Consider the following 18,999-nt stretch of genomic DNA (forward strand, 5'->3'; position numbering starts at 1 on the left):
CGACAGTATAGATCCAGTAAAATTTGTTGTTTTACTGTATGCACAGGCCAGCTTAGATATCTCCTTCTTCATTCCAATGGCAAGACCAGGAACCCGTGGGATGAATGCAGCTACAACTGCAACAGCACCAGGATCTTTGTTCAAGTTTTTTAATGATCATCTTCTGGAATGACTCTTCCAGAGAATGTTGATGTTGGAAGTTCTTCATATCATATATTAATTCGTTTTCTGGGTAGCCAAATTAGGCTTCGATCCTCCTTACAAACACAACAAACCCCCTGCCCACACTTTGATATGCCCTTTACACCATTGTGAAGAACCTATTGGAGATCACCACACAGGAACTGCCTTTTTTTCTTTTTTTTTTTTTAAGAAAAAGGAATATTATCAGAAAAATGTACTTCCATAGCTGATCATCTGACACCCTTTAAATGATCAAAATTAAAGATATTTAAAGCACGCATTAATTGGTGGTTTGCAGTTAGTTTTATCCTATCAGGGAGTAATCCCCCTTTTCTTTCTTTTTTTTATCCTTAATCTACAATTACATGAAGACATTATGTTTACTAGGCTCTCCCCTACACCAGGTCCCCCCCCAAAAAACCCCTTACAGTCACTGTCCATCAGCATAGCAAAATGTTGTATAATGACTACTTGTCTTATCTGTGTTATACAGCCTTCCCCTTTCTCCCACCCACCCCCATTATGCATGCTAATCATAATACCCCCTTTCTTTTTCCCCCCCTTATCCCTCCCTACCCACCCATCCTCCCCAGTCCATTTCCCTTTGGTACCTGTTAGTCCATTCTTGGGTTCTGTGATTCTGCTGCTGTTTTGTTCCTTCAGTTTTTCCTTTGTTCTTATACTCCACAGATGAGTGAAATCATTTGGTATTTCTCTTTCTCCACATGGCTTATTTCACTGAGCATAATACCCTCTAACTCCATCCATGTTGCTGCAAATGGTAGGATTTGTTTTCTTCTTATGGCTGAATAATATTCCATTGTGTATATGTAGCACATCTTCTTTATCCATTCATCTACTGATGGACACTTAGGTTGCTTCCAATTCTTGGCTATTGTAAATAGTGCTGCGATAAACATAGGGGGGCACTGTCTTTTTCAAACTTGAGTGCTGCATTCTTAGGGTAAATTCCTAGGAGTGGAATTCCTGGGTCAAATGGTAAGTCTACTTTGAGCGTTTTGAGGAACCTCCATACTGCTTTCCACAATGGTTGAACTAATTTACATTCCCACCAGCAGTGTAGGAGGGTTCCCCTTTCTCCACAACCTTGCCAACATTTGTTGTTGTTTGTCTTTTGGATGGTAGCCATCCTTACTGGTGTGAGGTGATACCTCATTGTAGTTTTAATTTGCATTTCTCTGATAATTAGCGATGTGGAACATCTTTTCATGTGTCTGTTGGCAATCTGTATTTCTTTTTTGGAGAACTGTCTGTTCAGTTCCTCTGTCCATTTTTAATTGGATTATTTGTTTTTTGTTTGTTGAGGTGGGCGAGCTCTTTATATAATTTGGACTTCAGTCTTTATCGGATCTGTCATTTACAAATATATTCTCCCATACTGTAGGGTACCTTTTTGTTCTATTGATGGTGTCTTTTGCTGTACAGAAGCTATTCAGCTTAATATAGTTCCACTTGTTCATTTTTGCTGTTGTTTTCCTTGCCCAGGGAGATATGTTCAAGTAGAGGTCACTCATGTTTATGTCTAAGAGGTTTTTGCCTATGTTTTCTTCTCAGAGTTTTATGGTTTCATGACTTACATTCAGGTCTTTGATCCATTTTGAGTTTACTTTTGTGTATGGGGTTAAGACAATGGTCCAGTTTCATTCTCCTACATGTAGCTGTCCAGTTTTGCCAGCACCATCTGTTGAAGAGACTGTCATTTCGCCATTCTATGTCCATGGCTCCTTTATCAAATATTAATTGACCATATACGTTTGGGTTAATGTCTGGAGTCTCTAATCTGTTCCACTGGTCTGTGGCTCTGTTCTTGTGCCAGTACCAAATTGTCTTGATTACTATGGCTTTGTAGTAGAGCTTGAAGTTGGGGAGTGAGATCCCCCCTACTTTATTCTCCTTTCTCAGGATTGCTTTGGCTATTCAGGGTGTTTGGTGTTTCCACATGAATTTTTGAACTATTTGTTCCAGTTTGTTGAAGAATGTTGCTGGTAATTTGATAGGGATTGCATCAAATCTATATATTGCTTTGGGCAGGATGGCCATTTTGACAATATTAATTCTTCCTAGCCATGAGCCTGGGATGAGTTTCCATTTGTTAGTGTCCCCTGTAATTTCTCTTAAGAGTGACTTGTAGTTTTCAGGTTATAGGTCTTTCACTTCTTTGGTTAGGTTTAGGTCTAGGTATTTTATTCTTTTTGATGCAATTGTGAATGGAGTTGTTTTCCTGATTTCTCTTTCTATTGGTTCATTGTTAGAATATAGGAAAGGCACAGATTTCTGTGTGTTAATTTTGTATCCTGCAACTTTGCTGTAATCTGATATCAGTTCTAGTAGTTTTGGAGTGGAGTCTTTAGGGTTTTTTATGTACAATATCATGTCATCTGCAAATAGTGATTTAACTTCTTCTTTACCAATCTGGATTCCTTTTATTTCTTGGTATTGTCTGATCGCCGTGGCTAGGACCTCCAGTACTGTGTTAAATAACAGTGGGGAGAGTGGGAATCCCTGTCTTGTTCCCGATCTCAGAGGAAAAGCTTTCAGCTTATCGCTGTTCAGTATAATGTTGGCTGTGGGTTTATCATATATGGCATTTATTATGTTGAGGTACTTGCCATCTATTCCCATTTTTCTGAGAGTTTTTACCATGAATGGATGTTGAATTTTGTCAAATGCTTTTTCAGCATCTATGGAGATGATCATGTGGTTTTTGTCTTTCTTTTTGTTGAAGTGGTGGATGATATTGATGGATTTTCGAATGTTGTACCATCCTTGCATCCCTGGGATGAATCCCACTTGGTCACGGTGTATGATCCTTTTGATATACTGTTGAATTCTGTTTGCTAATATTTTATTGAGGATTTTTGCATCTACATTCATCAGGGATATTGGTCTGTAATTTTCTCTTTTGGTGGGGTCTTTGCCTGGTTTTGGTATTAGGGTGATGTTGGCTTCATAGAATGAGTTGGGAGTATTCCCTTCTCTTCTATTTTTTGGAAAACTTTAAGGAGAATGGGTATTATGTCTTCTCTGTGTATCTGATAAAATTCCAAGGTAAATCCGTCCGGCCTGCGGGTTTTGTTCTTGGGTAGTTTTTTGATTACCGTTTCAATTTCTTTGCTCGTAATTGGTTTAACTTTTGTGTTCCTTCCTTGGTCAGTCTTGGAGGGTTGTATTTTTCTAGGAAGTTGTCCATTTCTTCTAGGTTTTCCAGCTTGTTGGCATATAGCTTTTCATAGTAGTCTTTAATAATTCTTTGTATTTCTGTGGAGTCTGTCATGATTTTTCCGTTCTCATTTCTGATTCTGTTGATTTGTGTTGATTCTCTTTTTCTCTTAATAAGTTTGGCTAGAGGCTTATCTATTTTGTTTATTTTCTCAAAGAACCAGCTCTTGGTTTCGTTGATTTTTGCTATTGTTTTATTCTTCTCAATTTTGTTTATTTCTTCTCTGATCTTTTTTATGTCCCTCCTTCTGCTGACTTTAGGCCTCATTTGTTCTTCTTTCTCCAGTTTCGATAATTGTGATGTTAGACTATTCATTTGGGATTGTTCTTCCTTCTTCAAGTGTGCCTGGATCACTATATACTTTCCTCTTAAGAATGCTTTCGCTGCATCCCACAGAAGATGGGGCTTTGTGTTGTTGTTGTCATTTGTTTCTATATATTCCTTGATCTCTATTTTGATTTGTTCATTGATCCATTGATTATTTAGGTGCATGTTGTTAAGCCTACATCTGTTTGTGAGCCTTTTTGTTTTCTTTGTAGAATTTATTTCTTGTTTTATACCTTTGTGGTCTGAAAAATTGGTTGGTAAAATTTCAGTATTTTGGAATTTGCTGAGGCTCTTTTTGTGGGCTAGTATGTGGTCTATTCTGGAGAATGTTCCATGTGCACTTGAGAAGAATGTATGTCCTGTTGCTTTTGGATGTAGAGTTCTATAGATCTCTATTAGGTCCATCTGTTCTACTGTGTTGTTCAGTGTCTCCGTGTCCTTACTTATTTTCTGCCTGGTGGATCTATCCTTTGGGCTGAATGGCATGTTGACGTCTCCTAAAATGAATGTATTGCAGTCTATTTCCCCCTTTTGTTCTGTTAGTATTTGTTTCACATATGCCGGTGCTCCTGTGTTGGATGCATATATATTTAGAATGGTTATATCCTCTTGTTGGACTGAGCCCTTTATCATTATGTAGTGTCCTTCTTTATCTCTTGTTACTTTCTTTGTTTTGAAGTCTATTTTGTCTGATATTAGCACTGCAACCCCTGCTTTCTTCTTGCTGTTGTTTGCCTGAAATATGTTTTTCCATCCCTTGACTTTTAGTCTGTGCATGTCTTTGGGTTTGAGGTGAGTTTCTTGTAAGCAGTATATAGATGGGTCTTGCTTTTTTATCCATTCTGTTACTCTGTGTCTTTTCATTGGTGCATTAAGTCAATTTACATTTAGGGTGACTATTGAAAGATATGTACTTATTGCCATTGCAGGCTTTAAATTCGTGGTTACCAAAGGTTCAAGGTCAGCCTCTTTAGTATCTTACCGCCTAACTTAGCTTGCTTATTGAGCTGTTATATACACTGTCTGTAGATTCTTTTCTTCTCTCCCTTCTTATTCCTCCTCCTCCATTCTTCATATGTTGTGTGTTTTGTTCTGTGCTCTTTTTAGGAGTGCTCCCATCTAGAGCAGTCCCTGTAAGATGCCCTGTAGAGGTGGTTTGTGGGAAGCAAATTCCCTCAACTTTTGCTTGTCTGGGAATTGTTTAATCCCTCCATCATATTTAAGTGATAGTCGTGCTGGATACAGTATCCTTGGTTCAAGGCCCTTCTGTTTCATTGCATTAAATATATCATGCCATTCTCTTCTAGCCTGTATGGTTTTTGTCGAGAAGTCTGATGATAGCCTGATGGGTTTTCCTTTATAGGTGACCTTTTTCTCTCTACCTGCCTTTAAAACTCTTTCCTTGTCCTTGATCCTTGCCATTTTAATTATTATGTGTCTTGGTGTTGTCCTCCTTGGATCCTTTCTGTTGGGGGTTCTGTGTATTTCCGTGGTCTGTTCGATTATTTCCTCCCCCAGTTTGGGGAAGTTTTCAGCAATTATTTCTTCAAAGAGACTTTCTATCCCTTTTCCTTTTTCTTCTTCTTCTGGTACCCCTATAATACGGATATTGTTCCTTTTGGATTCGTCACACAGTTCTCTTAGTATTGTTTCGTTCCTGGAGATCCTTTTATCTCTGTCTATGTCCGCTTCTATGCATTCCTGTTCTCTGGTTTCCATTCCATCAATGGCCTCTTGCATCTTATCCATTCTGCTCATAAATCCTTCCAGAGTTAGTTTCACTTCTGTAATCTCTTTCCGGGCATCTGTAATCTCCCTCTGGACTTCATCCCTTAGCTCTTGTATATTTCTCTGCATCTCCGTCAGCATGTTTATGATTTTTATTTTGAATTCTTTTTCAGGAAGACTGGTTAGGTCTGTCTCCTTCTCAGGTGTTGACTCTGTGATCTTTGTCTGCCTGTAGTTTTGCCTTTTCATGGTGATAGAGATAGTTTGCAGAGCCAGCATGAGTGACGGCTGGAAGAATTTTCCTTCTTGTTGGTTTGTGGCGTTCCTCTCTTGGAAGAACAGCGACCTCTAGTGGCTTGTGCTGGGCAGCTGCACGCAGACAGGGCTTCTGATTCCTGCCAGGCTGCTATGGAGTTTATCTCCACTGTTGCTGTGGGCGTGGCTTGCCTCATGCTGCTGCTCCGATATGGTTCAGCCGTGTTGGAAGGGGAGTGGCCAGGAGGCTATTTATCTCCGTGAGGGGCCTCCGTGCTCCCTGCTGCCCAGGGGGTTAGAGTGCCCAGAGATCCCCAGATTCCCTGCTTCCAGACTAAGTGTCCCAGGATGCTTCCATCCAGTTTTGGGGTCCCTGTCCCTTTAAAACTTCCAAAAAGCACTCGCAAGAAAAAAAAAAAAAAAAGATTAAATAAATAATTTAAAAAAAAAACACCACTCGCTTTTCTTTGTCCCCACGTGCCGGCCTCAGGGACCTGCTCACAGGTCTTGCTGTCCTGTTTCCCTAGTATCCAGGACCCCACGCATTTACTGTGTCTGCGCTCTGGTCCAGTTGGCTAGGGATGGGTGTTTAGCAGTCCTGCGCTCCCTCTCCGTCCCCACTCCGACTCCTCTCCTCCCGCCGTGAGCTGGGGGGAGGGGCGCTCGGGTCCCGCTGGGCTGAGGCTTGTATCTTACCCCCTTCGTGAGGCGCTGGGTTCTCGCAGGTGTGGATGTGGTCTGGATGTTGTCCTGTGTCCTCTGGTCTCTATTCTAGGAAGAGTTGTCTTTGTTATATTTTCATAAATATATGTGGTTTTGGGAGGAGATTTCCGCTGCTCTACTCATGCCGCCATCTTGGCTCCACCCACCGCTTTTATTTTTAATAATGGGTCAAAGTAGATAAATGATGGATGGACAGATGGACAGACACATGGCATACAGATGGATAAATTAGTGTCTAGTGTCTATATACAGACCGATGGTATCTGGATAGGTAATGCTGGATATTTGGTTATGAAAATATTTTTCTCCTAAAATGATTCATTGTATATGTATATTTTAAATTAGTTTAAACTATTATTTTAAGTAGTTTTCTTAATCAGTAAATACCACTCTGAAACATCTTCTAAGAAATTCCTCAAACACTTAAAAAGATTTATTAAAAAATGAAGTTCATTCTTCAATGAACTGGAACAGTTTTAAAATTCATATGGAACCACCAAAGACCCCAAATAGCCAAAGCAATCCTGAGAAGGAAGAATAAAGTGGGGGGGATCTCACTCCCCAACTTCAAGCTTTACTACAAAGCCACAGAAATCAAGACAATTTGGTACTGGCACAAGAACAGACCCACAGAACAGTGGAACAGAATAGAGACTCCAGATATTAACCCAAATATATATGTTCAATTAATATATGATAAAGGAGCCATGGACATACAATGGGGAAATGACAGCCTCTTCAACAGCTGGTGTTGGCAAAACTGGACAGCTACATATAAGAGAATGAAACTGGATCATTGTCTAACTCCATACACAAAAGTAAATTCGAAATGGATCAAAGACCTGAATGTAAGTCATGAAACCATAAAACTCTTAGAAGAAAACACAGGCAAAATTCTCTTGGACATAAACATGAGCAACTTCCTCATGAACATATCTCCCCGGGCAAGGGAAACAAAAGCAAAAATGAACAAGTGGGACTATATCAAGCTGAAAAGCTTCTGTACAGCAAAGGATACCACCAGTAGAACAAAAAGGCATCCTACAGTATGGAAGAATATATTCATAAACGACAGACCCGATAAAGGGTTGACATCCAAAATATATAAGGAGCTCACACACCTCAACAAACAAAAAGCAAATAATCCAATTAAAAAATGGTCAGAGGAGCTGAACAGACAGTTCTCCAAAGAAGAAATTCGGATGGGCAACAGACACATGAAAAGATGCTCCACATCCCTAGTCATCAGAGAAATGCAAATTAAAATCACAATGAGATATCACCTCACACCAGTAAGGATTGCCACCATCCAAAAGACAGACAACAGCAAATGTTGGCGAGGTTTTGGAGAAAGGGGAACCCTCCTACACTGCTGGTGGGAATGTAAATTAGTTCAACCATTGTGGAAAGCAGTATGGAGGTTCCTCAAAAAGCTCAAAATAGAAATACCATTTGACCCAGGAATTCCACTCCTAGGAATTTACCCTAAGAATGCAACAGCCCAGTTTGAAAAAGACAGATGCACCCCTATGTTTATCGCAGCACTATTTACAATAGCCAAGAAATGGAAGCAACCTAAGTGTCCATCAGTAGATGAATGGATAAAGAAGATGTGGTACATATACACAATGGAATATTATTCAGCCATAAGAAGAAAACAAATCCTACCATTTGCAACAACATGGATGGAGCTAGAGGGGATTATGCTCAGTGAAATAAGCCAGGCAAAGAAAGACAAGTACCAAATGACTTCACTCATCTGTAGAGTATAAGAACAAAGAAAAAACTGAAGGAAGAAACAGCAGCAGAATCACAGAACCCAAGAATGGACTAACAGTTACCAAAGGGAAAGAGATGGGGGAAGATGGGTGGGAAGGGGGTTTAAGGTGGGGGGAGGAGAAAGGGGGCATTACGATTAGCATGTATAATGTAGGGGTGGGGCACAGGGAGGGCTGTACAACACAGAGAAGACAAGTAGTGATTCTACAGCATCTTACTACGCTGATGGACAGTGACTGTAAAGGGGTATGTGGGGGGGACTTGGTGATGGGGGAGTCTAGTAAACATAATGCTCCTCATGTAATTGTAGATTAATGATACCAAAATAAATAAATAAATAAATAAAAATGTGAAAAAAAATGAAGTTCATGCTAGTGTTATTCGTAATAACAAGAAATTCAAAATAATCTAAGTATCCAACAATATGGAAATTGCTAAGGAATATGATCCAACCATGTAAAAGGATAATTTCTAAGGGTTTGAACTTAGAAAGTCATTAGAATATGGTTTGGAATAGGCAAGAATCAGAAGTAATTTTATAATATGATTGCTACATGAAATCAGGCAAAGATACCAGAAAACCAACCAACCAACCACAATGTACTGAAAACACTCTGAAAAGAGTCACTAAAACCTTACTTGTAAAAATTAACTAATTAATATTAAATACCTACATGAATAGTTCTTTTAAAATCCAGTCAACCTGCCAGGGCCCTTGCCTAATCGATCACTTCATCTCAAACAGTAGCTCCACCATCATCACTCCTTAACCTAATCTGCTCAATTGTTCTTCTTATCATTTCCTGACATGAAGATATAGATGTACATGCCACTTATTCCCTTTTGCCTCCATGACACATAAGCTTTTCAAGAGCAAGGACCTCATCTGTTTTTTTCACAGCCTCAAACAGTATCTGGCACATAGTAGATGCTGAGTAAAAATGTGTTGAATGAATTAATCAATAGGTTAACCTAGAGTACTTCGAATATGATCAAAATTGTAAAATATTACACCATTTTGGGAATAAAACATCCCAGATCCTCTGAAAAATGAAATCATCTAAATCAGTGTTAGGAACCCCCAAAAGCAAGCAATATAATCTCATATAAACCAGTCAATTCATCTGATAGTCTAATTCTGGCTTGATGGAATATAGGGCTCAAAGGGAATTTCAAGACTATCTCATGTCCAATCTCTCTATTCATAAATCCCAAAACACTGCAACAACTCTAAGATACAGGAGTCTGGACCTGTTCTATATCCACATCCTTCTGGTCTCCCGGGACTCAGTTCAGCGTCACAGCCCCGCCACCAACACAGACACACACACACCCCTACCAGAGTTGGAAGTCCATACAAATGATCATGAAATCCATGGTCTGCAGTTTCAGAAAGTGGATGGCACAGCAGAATTCTCAAGTTCCTTGGGGAAACAGATAGACTGAATAACCTAGGACATCCTGGGGCTTAACATAGAGCTCAAGACATTCAGCAAGATACAGGTTGACCAAAAAATGCCCTTGGGAGAACACTTTGAATATAGAAAGCTTCCAATTCCTGAATGTCCTATGATATGTATTTTTTTTCAACTTTTTTATTTTTTTTGTTTTGTTTTGAAATCAGTACAAGAAACTGGGTCCTAGAAGCTGCAGTGATCTAAGCAGCAGCAAATTTGTGCATTCATCCTTTTCTTGTTTGTTTGTTTGTTCAAACACGATTAAATTATCACACTGCTGGCACACCTCATTTGCATGAAATTCTGCACCATACATACTAATTGTAGTAAAGTTACACCCCCCACCCAACCCAGGAAAAAAAACTGCTCTGGAGAATAATTTTCACTGAAATCTAACCAAGCTCTGTTAAGTGGACTATGACAAGATTATAAATGATATGAAAAATAACATTTTAACAATTGGCCATCAACTTAAGGAAATGGTTTGCCTATACAAATTTTTAATAATTTTCATAATTTTAATATATTCCAACCTCATATGGTCCTCAGAATTAACCCATAATGAAGAGGAAAGAAAAAAGTAAAGAATGCAACTGAGTGCTAAGGCAGAACATTTTGCCAGAAGTAATGCAGGTAGAGTATATACTAAATATCAAGTGCAGAATTTCATAAGTCCAACAAGATAACAGTCTATATTTCATACTTACACAGGCGAAGTGGATCTTGCAATTACCAGTTGCATTAAATGCACTAAATAAAGCTCCTAAAATTGATACCATAAGGCACCATCTTAAGTTTTCCAGGATGCAACTGTGCATAATTTTTAAATGGTTTTTTATTACTTATTTACTTTTTTAAACATAACACAAAGAAGGTGTGAAAACTGGTGTAATAGCTCAATAGAATAAGTATTTCAGATTTTGGGAGGGATGAAGAGGGAGATATTTAGAACCCTTCACCAGAATCCCCCCAACTTGATCATAGTAGATTCATGATTTGTTTTGTGGATGTGGTTAGTCAATGACACCAGCTTGATGGATCTTTCTTTCTGCACCAAATCCCACTGAGTTATCTGGTCCCCTTGGCTGGAGCCATTAGGCGAGGAGCACTGGCGTCATCCAGGGTAATGTTCTTCAAGCGACTGACCAGCCTATCAGGTCGCAGAGTTGCAACAGCCTTGGGGCCCTCACAGACTCACCAAACATTATAAGCACAGCACTTGCCAGTGCGCTAAGAATCACAAAGAATTCCACCTCATCTCCTGCCTATAGCTCAATGCCATCCTGAACTTCTTTCACATGGAAAAAGAGCTTCTTGCTATCTCCTACTTCATAATTCATGAAGCCAAACTGATCTTTCACACACTCTACTGTGGCCCTATGCAGGGATGTAATGTTGTAGGCCATAGACTGTGCATTTTGCCCCAGGACACACAACTGGAACTTGACACTTTCCCCTTTCTGCAGGCAATCCCCTTTGTTGGCCATCCCAACTATGCCAGATGGATAGACTTCACCTTTTCTATCCCCTTCCTCCACAATCTCAATCATTCCTTGGTATTCAGTTTGTGTTGGATCAACACTCCTCAAGGGATGAATGACTTTACCAGAGTAGATAGTGGGATCAGCCTCCTCAGTCATGCCATTCACGGAGTGTGTTTTGTTCACTTTTTCTGAACTGACTTTGTTGCCTTTGCCTTTGGGCAAGCTGTACTTGACCATGTCCCCCAGTTCCAGGCTATTGACATCACCAGAGAACTCACTGTAATGGAAAAAGATTTCCTTATCATGATTAGCTGTTTCAATAAATCCAAAATTATCCTTCAGAGTCGCCACATAACCCAAGAGCTCTTGGAGCTGGAATTATGACCTAAAAGTCACACACAAGTTGCAATCTGCTGCCCAGGCCTTTGTCACTAATAGTAAATTCAACCTTATCTCCTATTTGAGGAGAAGTAGATCCTTCTACACCCTTGGCTTGAAAAGCAATAGTCAGCTTCACTCCACAGTCATCATAAGCAATAATACCATCCTCAGCCTCCTTTTCTTTGCCTTTATTTGGGCTAGTGGTTTTAGGATTGGAAAAAATGGCTTCTTTTTCTACAGTGTCCAGAAAACGATGATGTGAATGGGAATGGAATGAAACCATGCCCTTGGGAAGCTTTTTAATCCTAATAGCATGATTCCTTTGGGCAGAGAGCATATCAGGAACCACAGTAAACTCTGCCTCACCTGCAATATGCAGCTGGTTTCCATCCAGAATTTCACTGAAGTGGAAGAACATACGAGCATCACGATCCACACACTTGATGAAACTAAAACCGTCTCTCATGGTGGCAATTACATCCATTTCTCTGGCTTCATTAGTGAACTGAAATGTATTTGATAGAACTTCTATGTTGGTTGCTCGTTCTAATTTGTCATGTCGGTCTGTTGAAATATTAAACTTGACATGGTCACCCTCTAGTAGGGTCACCTTGGATTTTGTATCTTTGTCTCCAAAGGTAAGTTCTTTAGGGATCACAAAGTCAACTTTGATGCATCCTGGCAATGAGTCATTCTGGTTTTTACTGGGTACTTTGGAGATAACTTTGGTCACAGTTCATTCAAAATGTTCAATGCTGGTATCTTCAAAAATAACTGTTCCTTGAGGCAACACTCTCACATCTGTTGCAACTTGTTTACCATTTCTGTCTTTGATTGTGAATTCCACATCATCTCCAGGCTGTAAGGTCTCTAAGTCACCCTTAAATTCACTATAATGAAAGAATATCTCTTTTATAACATCTCCTCTTTCAATAAAGCCAAACGCCTCTTTCATGGCACAAACTACTCCCTGACAACAGGCTTGTTTCTTTTCCAACAGCATTATGTTATGAGCACTTACTGCACCAGTATGTTTATTGTTATCAACTACAAAGTTTATTTTATCTCAGGTTTCCAGCTGAACATTCCCTTCCACAGCCTCAGGGGTGTAAGTCAGATAAAACACTTCTTGTCCATTGACTCATTCCTCAGGAAGGATTTCAGGTTTTATCTTCACCAGTTTAACAGTAATGGGTTTCCCAGTCCACCGGTCAGATGATACTTCAAATTCAACATCATCTCCTCCTTTTAAGTCCTACAGGTTGCCATTATACTGTGAACAGCGGAAGAATAGTCTAGCTTGACATTCTGAACACTGAATAAATCTGTAAGAGGATAGCAGTTTTTCAATAACCCCTGTTTCACGCATTGCTGCTTAAGTACCATTGGGGAACCCATTGTGTTCATTGTTATGAAGAAGGTTTGGATTAAAACTCATCTTGCAGTGATAATCAAATATTGCACTTTCAGTAGTAGTTGCCGATTCTTCTTTTTCAGCATACGTTTCAAGGGATGGAAGTTGCTAGTATTAAAAAAAAGAGAGAGAAAAATCATCTATCAAGGTAATAAAGAACACAACTGCTGCTGCACCCGGCAATCTCACAGTACACCACTGAAGAAAACAAAGACTGCTAGCAGCGTTGGGAAGTGCTCTTTCAAAGCTATTAAGTAGGCACAAACTTCTTGTTTCAGATCAAGTGCTGTGTCTTCAATTTAGGTGTGCTCTTCTTTGGTCTTGTTGGTTGTTTCAATGTTTGTTCCTTGCCTGATCTGAACTTGAAGCAGCAGTTTCAGGTGGTAAAGTCTGTTCTGTTCCACTTCATACCCAACAGCTCAGCGCCCCCTCTCCAGCGCCACCATAAGCAGCACTGGCACCATGATATGTATTTTATCAGCATTTTCCTTTGAAGTGTCTGTCTTCCATATTATGCTTAGAAAAGGCCTTGTCTTTCATGTACATTCATGAACATTTTATTCTAGTATTTTACAAGCATCATTTAAAATATTTTAACATTTTCAAAAAACCAAGATTTGTTTTTGGAATATGATGCTAAATAAGAATTTCACCTTTTTTCCCCAAATAGTGAACTAATTAAGAGTAATTTATCTAATATTCCAAAATTGTGAAAAGTAGAAAAAGGTCTAGCACAGTACTAATAGAAATATAATGCTAATCTCATGTATAATTTAAAATTGTAGTCCCATTTAAGAAGTAAGAAGTAGGATGAATTTTAATAACAAACTGTATTTAACTGAACATACTCAAAATATTATCATCTCCATGCATAATCAATATTAAAATCATTAATAAAATACTTCACATTCTTTTTATTGTCCTGAATCTTCAAAATGCGGCATATATTTTATATTTAAAGCACATCTCAGTTCACCTCACCACATTTCAACTGCTCAATAGGCACATGCAGCTAGTGGCTTTCGTACTGACTAGCACAGCTTTAGAGCACTGTTTCCTGCCCTCAGCACTCATGACACTTGGGACCTGAGAAGTCTTTGCTGTGGGGGCTGCCCTGTGCATTCTAGGATGATTGGCTGTATCTCTGGCTTCCATCCACTAGATGTCAGTAGTGTCTCTCCCCAACTTGGTGCAACCAAAAATGTCTCAACTTTGACAAATATCCCTGAATGGGGGTAGAGGTAGGTCGAAGTTGTCCCCAGTAAAGAATCAAAGGTCTAGAAAAACTGGGGGGGAAAATGCATGTATGGAGGCAGGGCAAGGAGAAGAGGCAGCAGAAGGGGGTGGTGAGAAAAGGGAAAAAAGGGGGAGAAGAAAAGGGAGGAGGGGGAGGGGAGGGCTGGGTTTTGAGTATACCTTTGGGCTTATTTTGGGCCGTAACTCACAGAAGTAATATTGACCCAGCATTGAGCCCATCTTGGTCACTGGCAACAGCAAGTAATTATTTCAAAAACCTTGAGACTCTTGACTTGGAAAGTAAGCTGACGGATGCTTGGGTTGCAACACGCATCAAACAGAGTCTTTGGGCTCGGGGAGTTGGGAGCACCTGGCATTGCTCAACCTGAGAACGGTTTACTGCAAAGAACAGCATTTAATATCAGGACTGATGAGCAACAGACCTCCACCCAGCTAATCTCTTCCAACTTCTACCAACCAGGACCTTGGTAACTGGAAGTCTCAACTGTAATGTTTTTAAAGTATTGAGCTTTTTTATATATAAAAAAGGAAAGGAAATCAAAATTATAGTACAAATTTATTCACAGAAGGAAAGAAAGAAAGGGGGAAAAGGGGGGAACTCAATCAGGAGCACATCTTGGACTACTTACATATTCATCATAATCATATTCACTGAGATTTACAAGTGTCTGTACCATTTTCAGAATGTTGACCATTAGATAATTAAAGATCATGAATCTTCAAAAATAGCTTATGATTTCATTCTACTTCATAGTTTAAGTCTCTAAACAACAAGAGTAAAATCAGAAAGGTTTCTGGGTGCCCCTTGGTTAATGAGAACATTAAACTAACCAGGAGCTTCTGCTCGGAAGTGTTCCAGCTCATCAGGATTCACTCTAACTGGCTTAGCTCATTGGAAGATGTGGAGAGTCTAGCTGCTAGGCGTCTACACTAGGTACCCTGGGTATAGCAGGCAACAACCTGGTTACTTCCAAGTGTCTTCCCATGGACAGTTGGCACTACCGATATAGGAGGAATCTTTCTAGTGGCTCCGGCAGATGTAGTTTGTGGATGGTTTGATGACATGCTCGACCCAAGCATTTCCGAACACACAGGCGGCAGAGCTGGGACAGAGCAGGGGGTCCTGAGGAAGAAATAAAAATGGTATGAAACTCATGGTAGTCAGGTGGGGGGTGAAGCAGAGACCAGAGGACTGGAAAAGGCTGAAACTTTCTAAAAGTTCATAATAAGAAGCTGGCTCTGTATAGGAATTATGGAGCCAGGTAGCAGACACTAAATACACACAAGGGCTCCCAGTTGGCACCCCCTGGGACAGGGATGTTTCCTTAAGTTGATCCTCCAATGGTAATTGTATTACTGATATTAAGGAAGGAGGCTGCCCAGAGGCAAGTTACGGATGATGTGTGGAGTCTAAGGGAAGTTCATTCACGTACTACGTGGGCCAGTGACTGTGGCAGGCTGGCCAAGGAGCAAGCAAAAACGGCAACACAAGCACACAGGACCTGAAGACAGAGGTTCGGAGCAAGGGATGACTGCCGAGCAAGTGTCAGCAGGCAGCCCGGCGTGTGGGGTCGCAGGTGCAGGGTTACACGTGGCAGGCGCCTGACACTCGAGCCTCAGGGCCCTCCTGGACCTCCTTGCTCTAGGAGCCCAAGGTGGTGCTGGCTGGGTCCTGACTCACACTCGGAGGGCTCCCCCATTCCCACACGGATTGGAGATCAACAGAGGATCCAGAGAAAGGACGCAAGTCACTGAGACCCCCATGATACCCTGAACCTCAGTCTCATGGAGTCTTACGGAGTCCTCACACCCAAGGCTGAAGGAGAGTGAACTACCGAATGAAGAGTCCAAAATATGATTGCTACGATGGTGTCCTTTTGGCTGGAACACTAGTTATCCAGGGGCATTTGTAATGTCCCATTATTTCCTAACCTGACTGTGTTGATGATGATCCTTTCCAGCAGATCTATGTAATTACTGGACTATGCAAGTTTCTCTTTTCAAAAAAACCCTCCTGTCACAGCATCTTGCACCCCATGAGAAATGTGAACAGCATATGCAAACAGCTGGAGGACACTCAGGTTGTTGTTGCCCAGGAGCATCCATGGGACAGAAAACTACCTGGATGAGCAATAGCCCTTAGTTAACATCTTCGGAAGCAGGAATGGGAAGCATCTCTACCCATCACCCAGTTAAAGCTCCCCTGGAAAACAGTAACGTGGGCAAACTACCCAGTTTGCCTAGAGAAGTTCAGATACCACAGTGCTCAACCTTCTAGAGCAAGCAGCTGTATTTATGAAGCAGAAGACAGAGGAACTTGCTTACAAGAAATATAAATCCTGGACCCGGAAACATTTTTGAAAGAAGAAAATAAGAAACATGACAACTGCTATAAACCATTTTCTCAGCCCAGAGCTGGGAAGTACCCGGTATTTCCAAACTGGGACCTGCAAGGAAGATCATATTCTGCAAGTAGCGATTCCAATGAAAGAACAGTCATTAACGACACAGGCTACTGGAAATAATCTAGACCAATGGTGGTTCTCCAAGTGTGGCCTCAGACCAGTGGTGGCAGCATCTCCTGGGAGCCCAGGGCATGAGCTTCTGACCCAGGATCTGCCTTTTAATGCCATCCCCAGGTGACCTTTATGCCTGCTAAAGGTTAAGAAGTGTTCACCTATAAAGGTTTATAGTTCACCTAAACTATATTCCTAAAACTACTGAACCAAGCACTCCACTTGGAAGGTATGTAAGATGTGGGGATGGTTTCACAAAATAGAACTGGTGAGTCACATAAAACCCTCCCCGCTAGTAACTGTTTCAGAAGACTCGGGCTTGAGGCATTACAACATTAAGAGTGCACGTTCAGGGGTGAGACTGTTTGGTCAGAATCCTAATTCTACTTCCTTAGTAGCCGTGTGACCTTCTGCAAGCCAATCTCTTTATGCTTCTCTGTTCCCATTTGCAGCTGGGATAGCATCAATTACTATAAAGTTCTTGCTGCATTAAAGTTTTAAGAATTCAGTGAGATTAATCAATGTTTCAAATTCAGCTCAGGGCCTGATACATGTAAAGCTGAATAATTAACAGTCTCCAAAGCATACAAGTGATCAATAGTATAGGCTCAGATAATGTTCTCTTTCTGTATGGCCATAGCATGGTTCTTGCATCTGGACTACACGGCATTTCAGAGACCTGCCTTCCCTTCTCTGGCATGTGCAGTCACATTGGCCCATGCTGGAAATGGGAGTGAGGCAACGAGGAACACACACTCACCTGCTCCCTCATCTGCACAACTGGCAAAGTCCAGTGTTGAAAATGCATGCTCTGTGCCTGCCCCATGTTCTCTAATTCAAGTATTTCTAATTTCCCCTAAATTGCCTACAAGTATTACAAAGGCACAGAGTTCTGGTCTGCTCAGTGGTGTGCTCAAGGCAGGATAGGCCTGGTGGCTCCACCTTTTCATGCTGAAAACCAAGTTCTCTGATTACTTTCTTGTTACGGAAAATGAGAAACAATTCTCTTCTGTTATAAGGGAATACATACAACATATAAAGTCCCCCCTCGGTAATGCGAGGACTTGCAGCTTCCCACAGGCCACTCCCAGTTAAAAAGAGAAAAGGAGAAAGGTAAGACAACTGAGAGGCGAGGCGGGAAGGAGAGCGCAGATGTGCTTATGGGAGAGAAATGGACACCCGGCCCTTCCTTACCTTCCCGGAGCAGGAGCGCCTGCTCCACGCTGCTCTTCGGAGCCGCCAGGTCAAGGGCACTCTTGCCCTGAGCATTCCTGCTCTTCAGGTTCGCCCCATAGTCTGACAGCAGGTGGATGACTTCTGCACTGGACTGCCTCGCAGCGGCATGGAGCGGGGTGTCCAGCCACTGGCCGTGCTCAACACTGGCTCCTTAACAAAGCAGATGACCACAGTTCAAAACTACATGTTAATATAGAAGTACAGTGAGCCTGGAATACAGTAGCTATAGGTAAAGACATTGTAAATGCTATGACATATTGGACAGATCTCTGAAAATATGACTTAAGCCTAGAACCTCAGCAATGCCTACAAAAGACAGTCTCACAATATTTTGGTGACAAATGAGAAAAAAATATATCTTTAGTCATTTAAATACTTTGCTTTCTTCCCCTTATGAACTGTATGAAAAACAAAATTAAAGATTTTATCTCCTTTTCGATAGTTATTTTGTCTTTTGGCAAAAGATAGAGCTAAGTTTATTTAGTATTTATATTATTCTGGACTCAAAAAAAGATTTCTGAACTGCTATACAGAGTAGTAGTAAATGATGGGGGATAAAATAGGCAAAAAAATAAAATTTCTTATTTAAAGTTCTTACTGTAATTTCCACCTTTATGTCAGTGGCTAAGTTTAGGGAACTTGAACAAAATAAAAGTTTCAGAACATTCTGACTTTTTCCTAGACTCTCTCAGTTTCTTTATATTCCTTTCAGAGCTAAAAGAAATTACTAACTACTTGGCAGGATTGATCTAAAGTAGTCTCTGGCAGATATTTGTTGTTTTTACTATCCAGTATCTTCCTGGTAAACACACCTTGAGGCCCCTCTGGGGAGCCATCCCCCTGTTCATGAGTTATCAGCATAGACTGAAATCTAGGCCTAAGCCAATCAGTGCATTGCATTCCCTTGGCCACCATGACTGAGTCGGAGATGGGCATGTGACTCAAAAAGAACCAATGAAATATAATTTTTCCCCTCCTAAGACTTGAGGGAAAGACTCTTGCTCTTTCTTGAGACCAC

At 40.7% G+C, this 18,999-nt stretch overlaps 1 protein-coding gene and 1 pseudogene across 6 annotated transcripts in view; both read right to left on the reverse strand.

The window, feature by feature from the left end:
• Positions 1-10,569: 10,569 nt before the first annotated feature.
• LOC108385960 (cold shock domain-containing protein E1 pseudogene) lies at positions 10,570-12,996 on the reverse strand (annotated as a pseudogene).
• Positions 12,997-14,772: 1,776 nt separating this feature from the next.
• The window catches only part of ASB11 (ankyrin repeat and SOCS box containing 11), a 33,816-nt gene continuing 29,589 nt past the window's right edge, over positions 14,773-18,999 (reverse strand). For all 6 annotated transcript variants that reach the window (XM_073227414.1, XM_037020535.2, XM_037020536.2 and 3 more), the window contains 2 exons: positions 17,940-18,131; positions 14,773-15,352 (listed from right to left, as the gene is read on the reverse strand). In XM_073227414.1, coding sequence (XP_073083515.1) covers positions 15,228-15,352; positions 17,940-18,131 — 317 coding nt within the window. In that variant the 3' untranslated portion in view covers positions 14,773-15,227. The remainder of the gene's footprint in view (positions 15,353-17,939; positions 18,132-18,999) is intronic.

The sequence above is a fragment of the Manis javanica genome, chromosome X (assembly GCF_040802235.1).
Source record: "Manis javanica isolate MJ-LG chromosome X, MJ_LKY, whole genome shotgun sequence".
Classification (NCBI taxonomy): domain Eukaryota; kingdom Metazoa; phylum Chordata; class Mammalia; order Pholidota; family Manidae; genus Manis; species Manis javanica.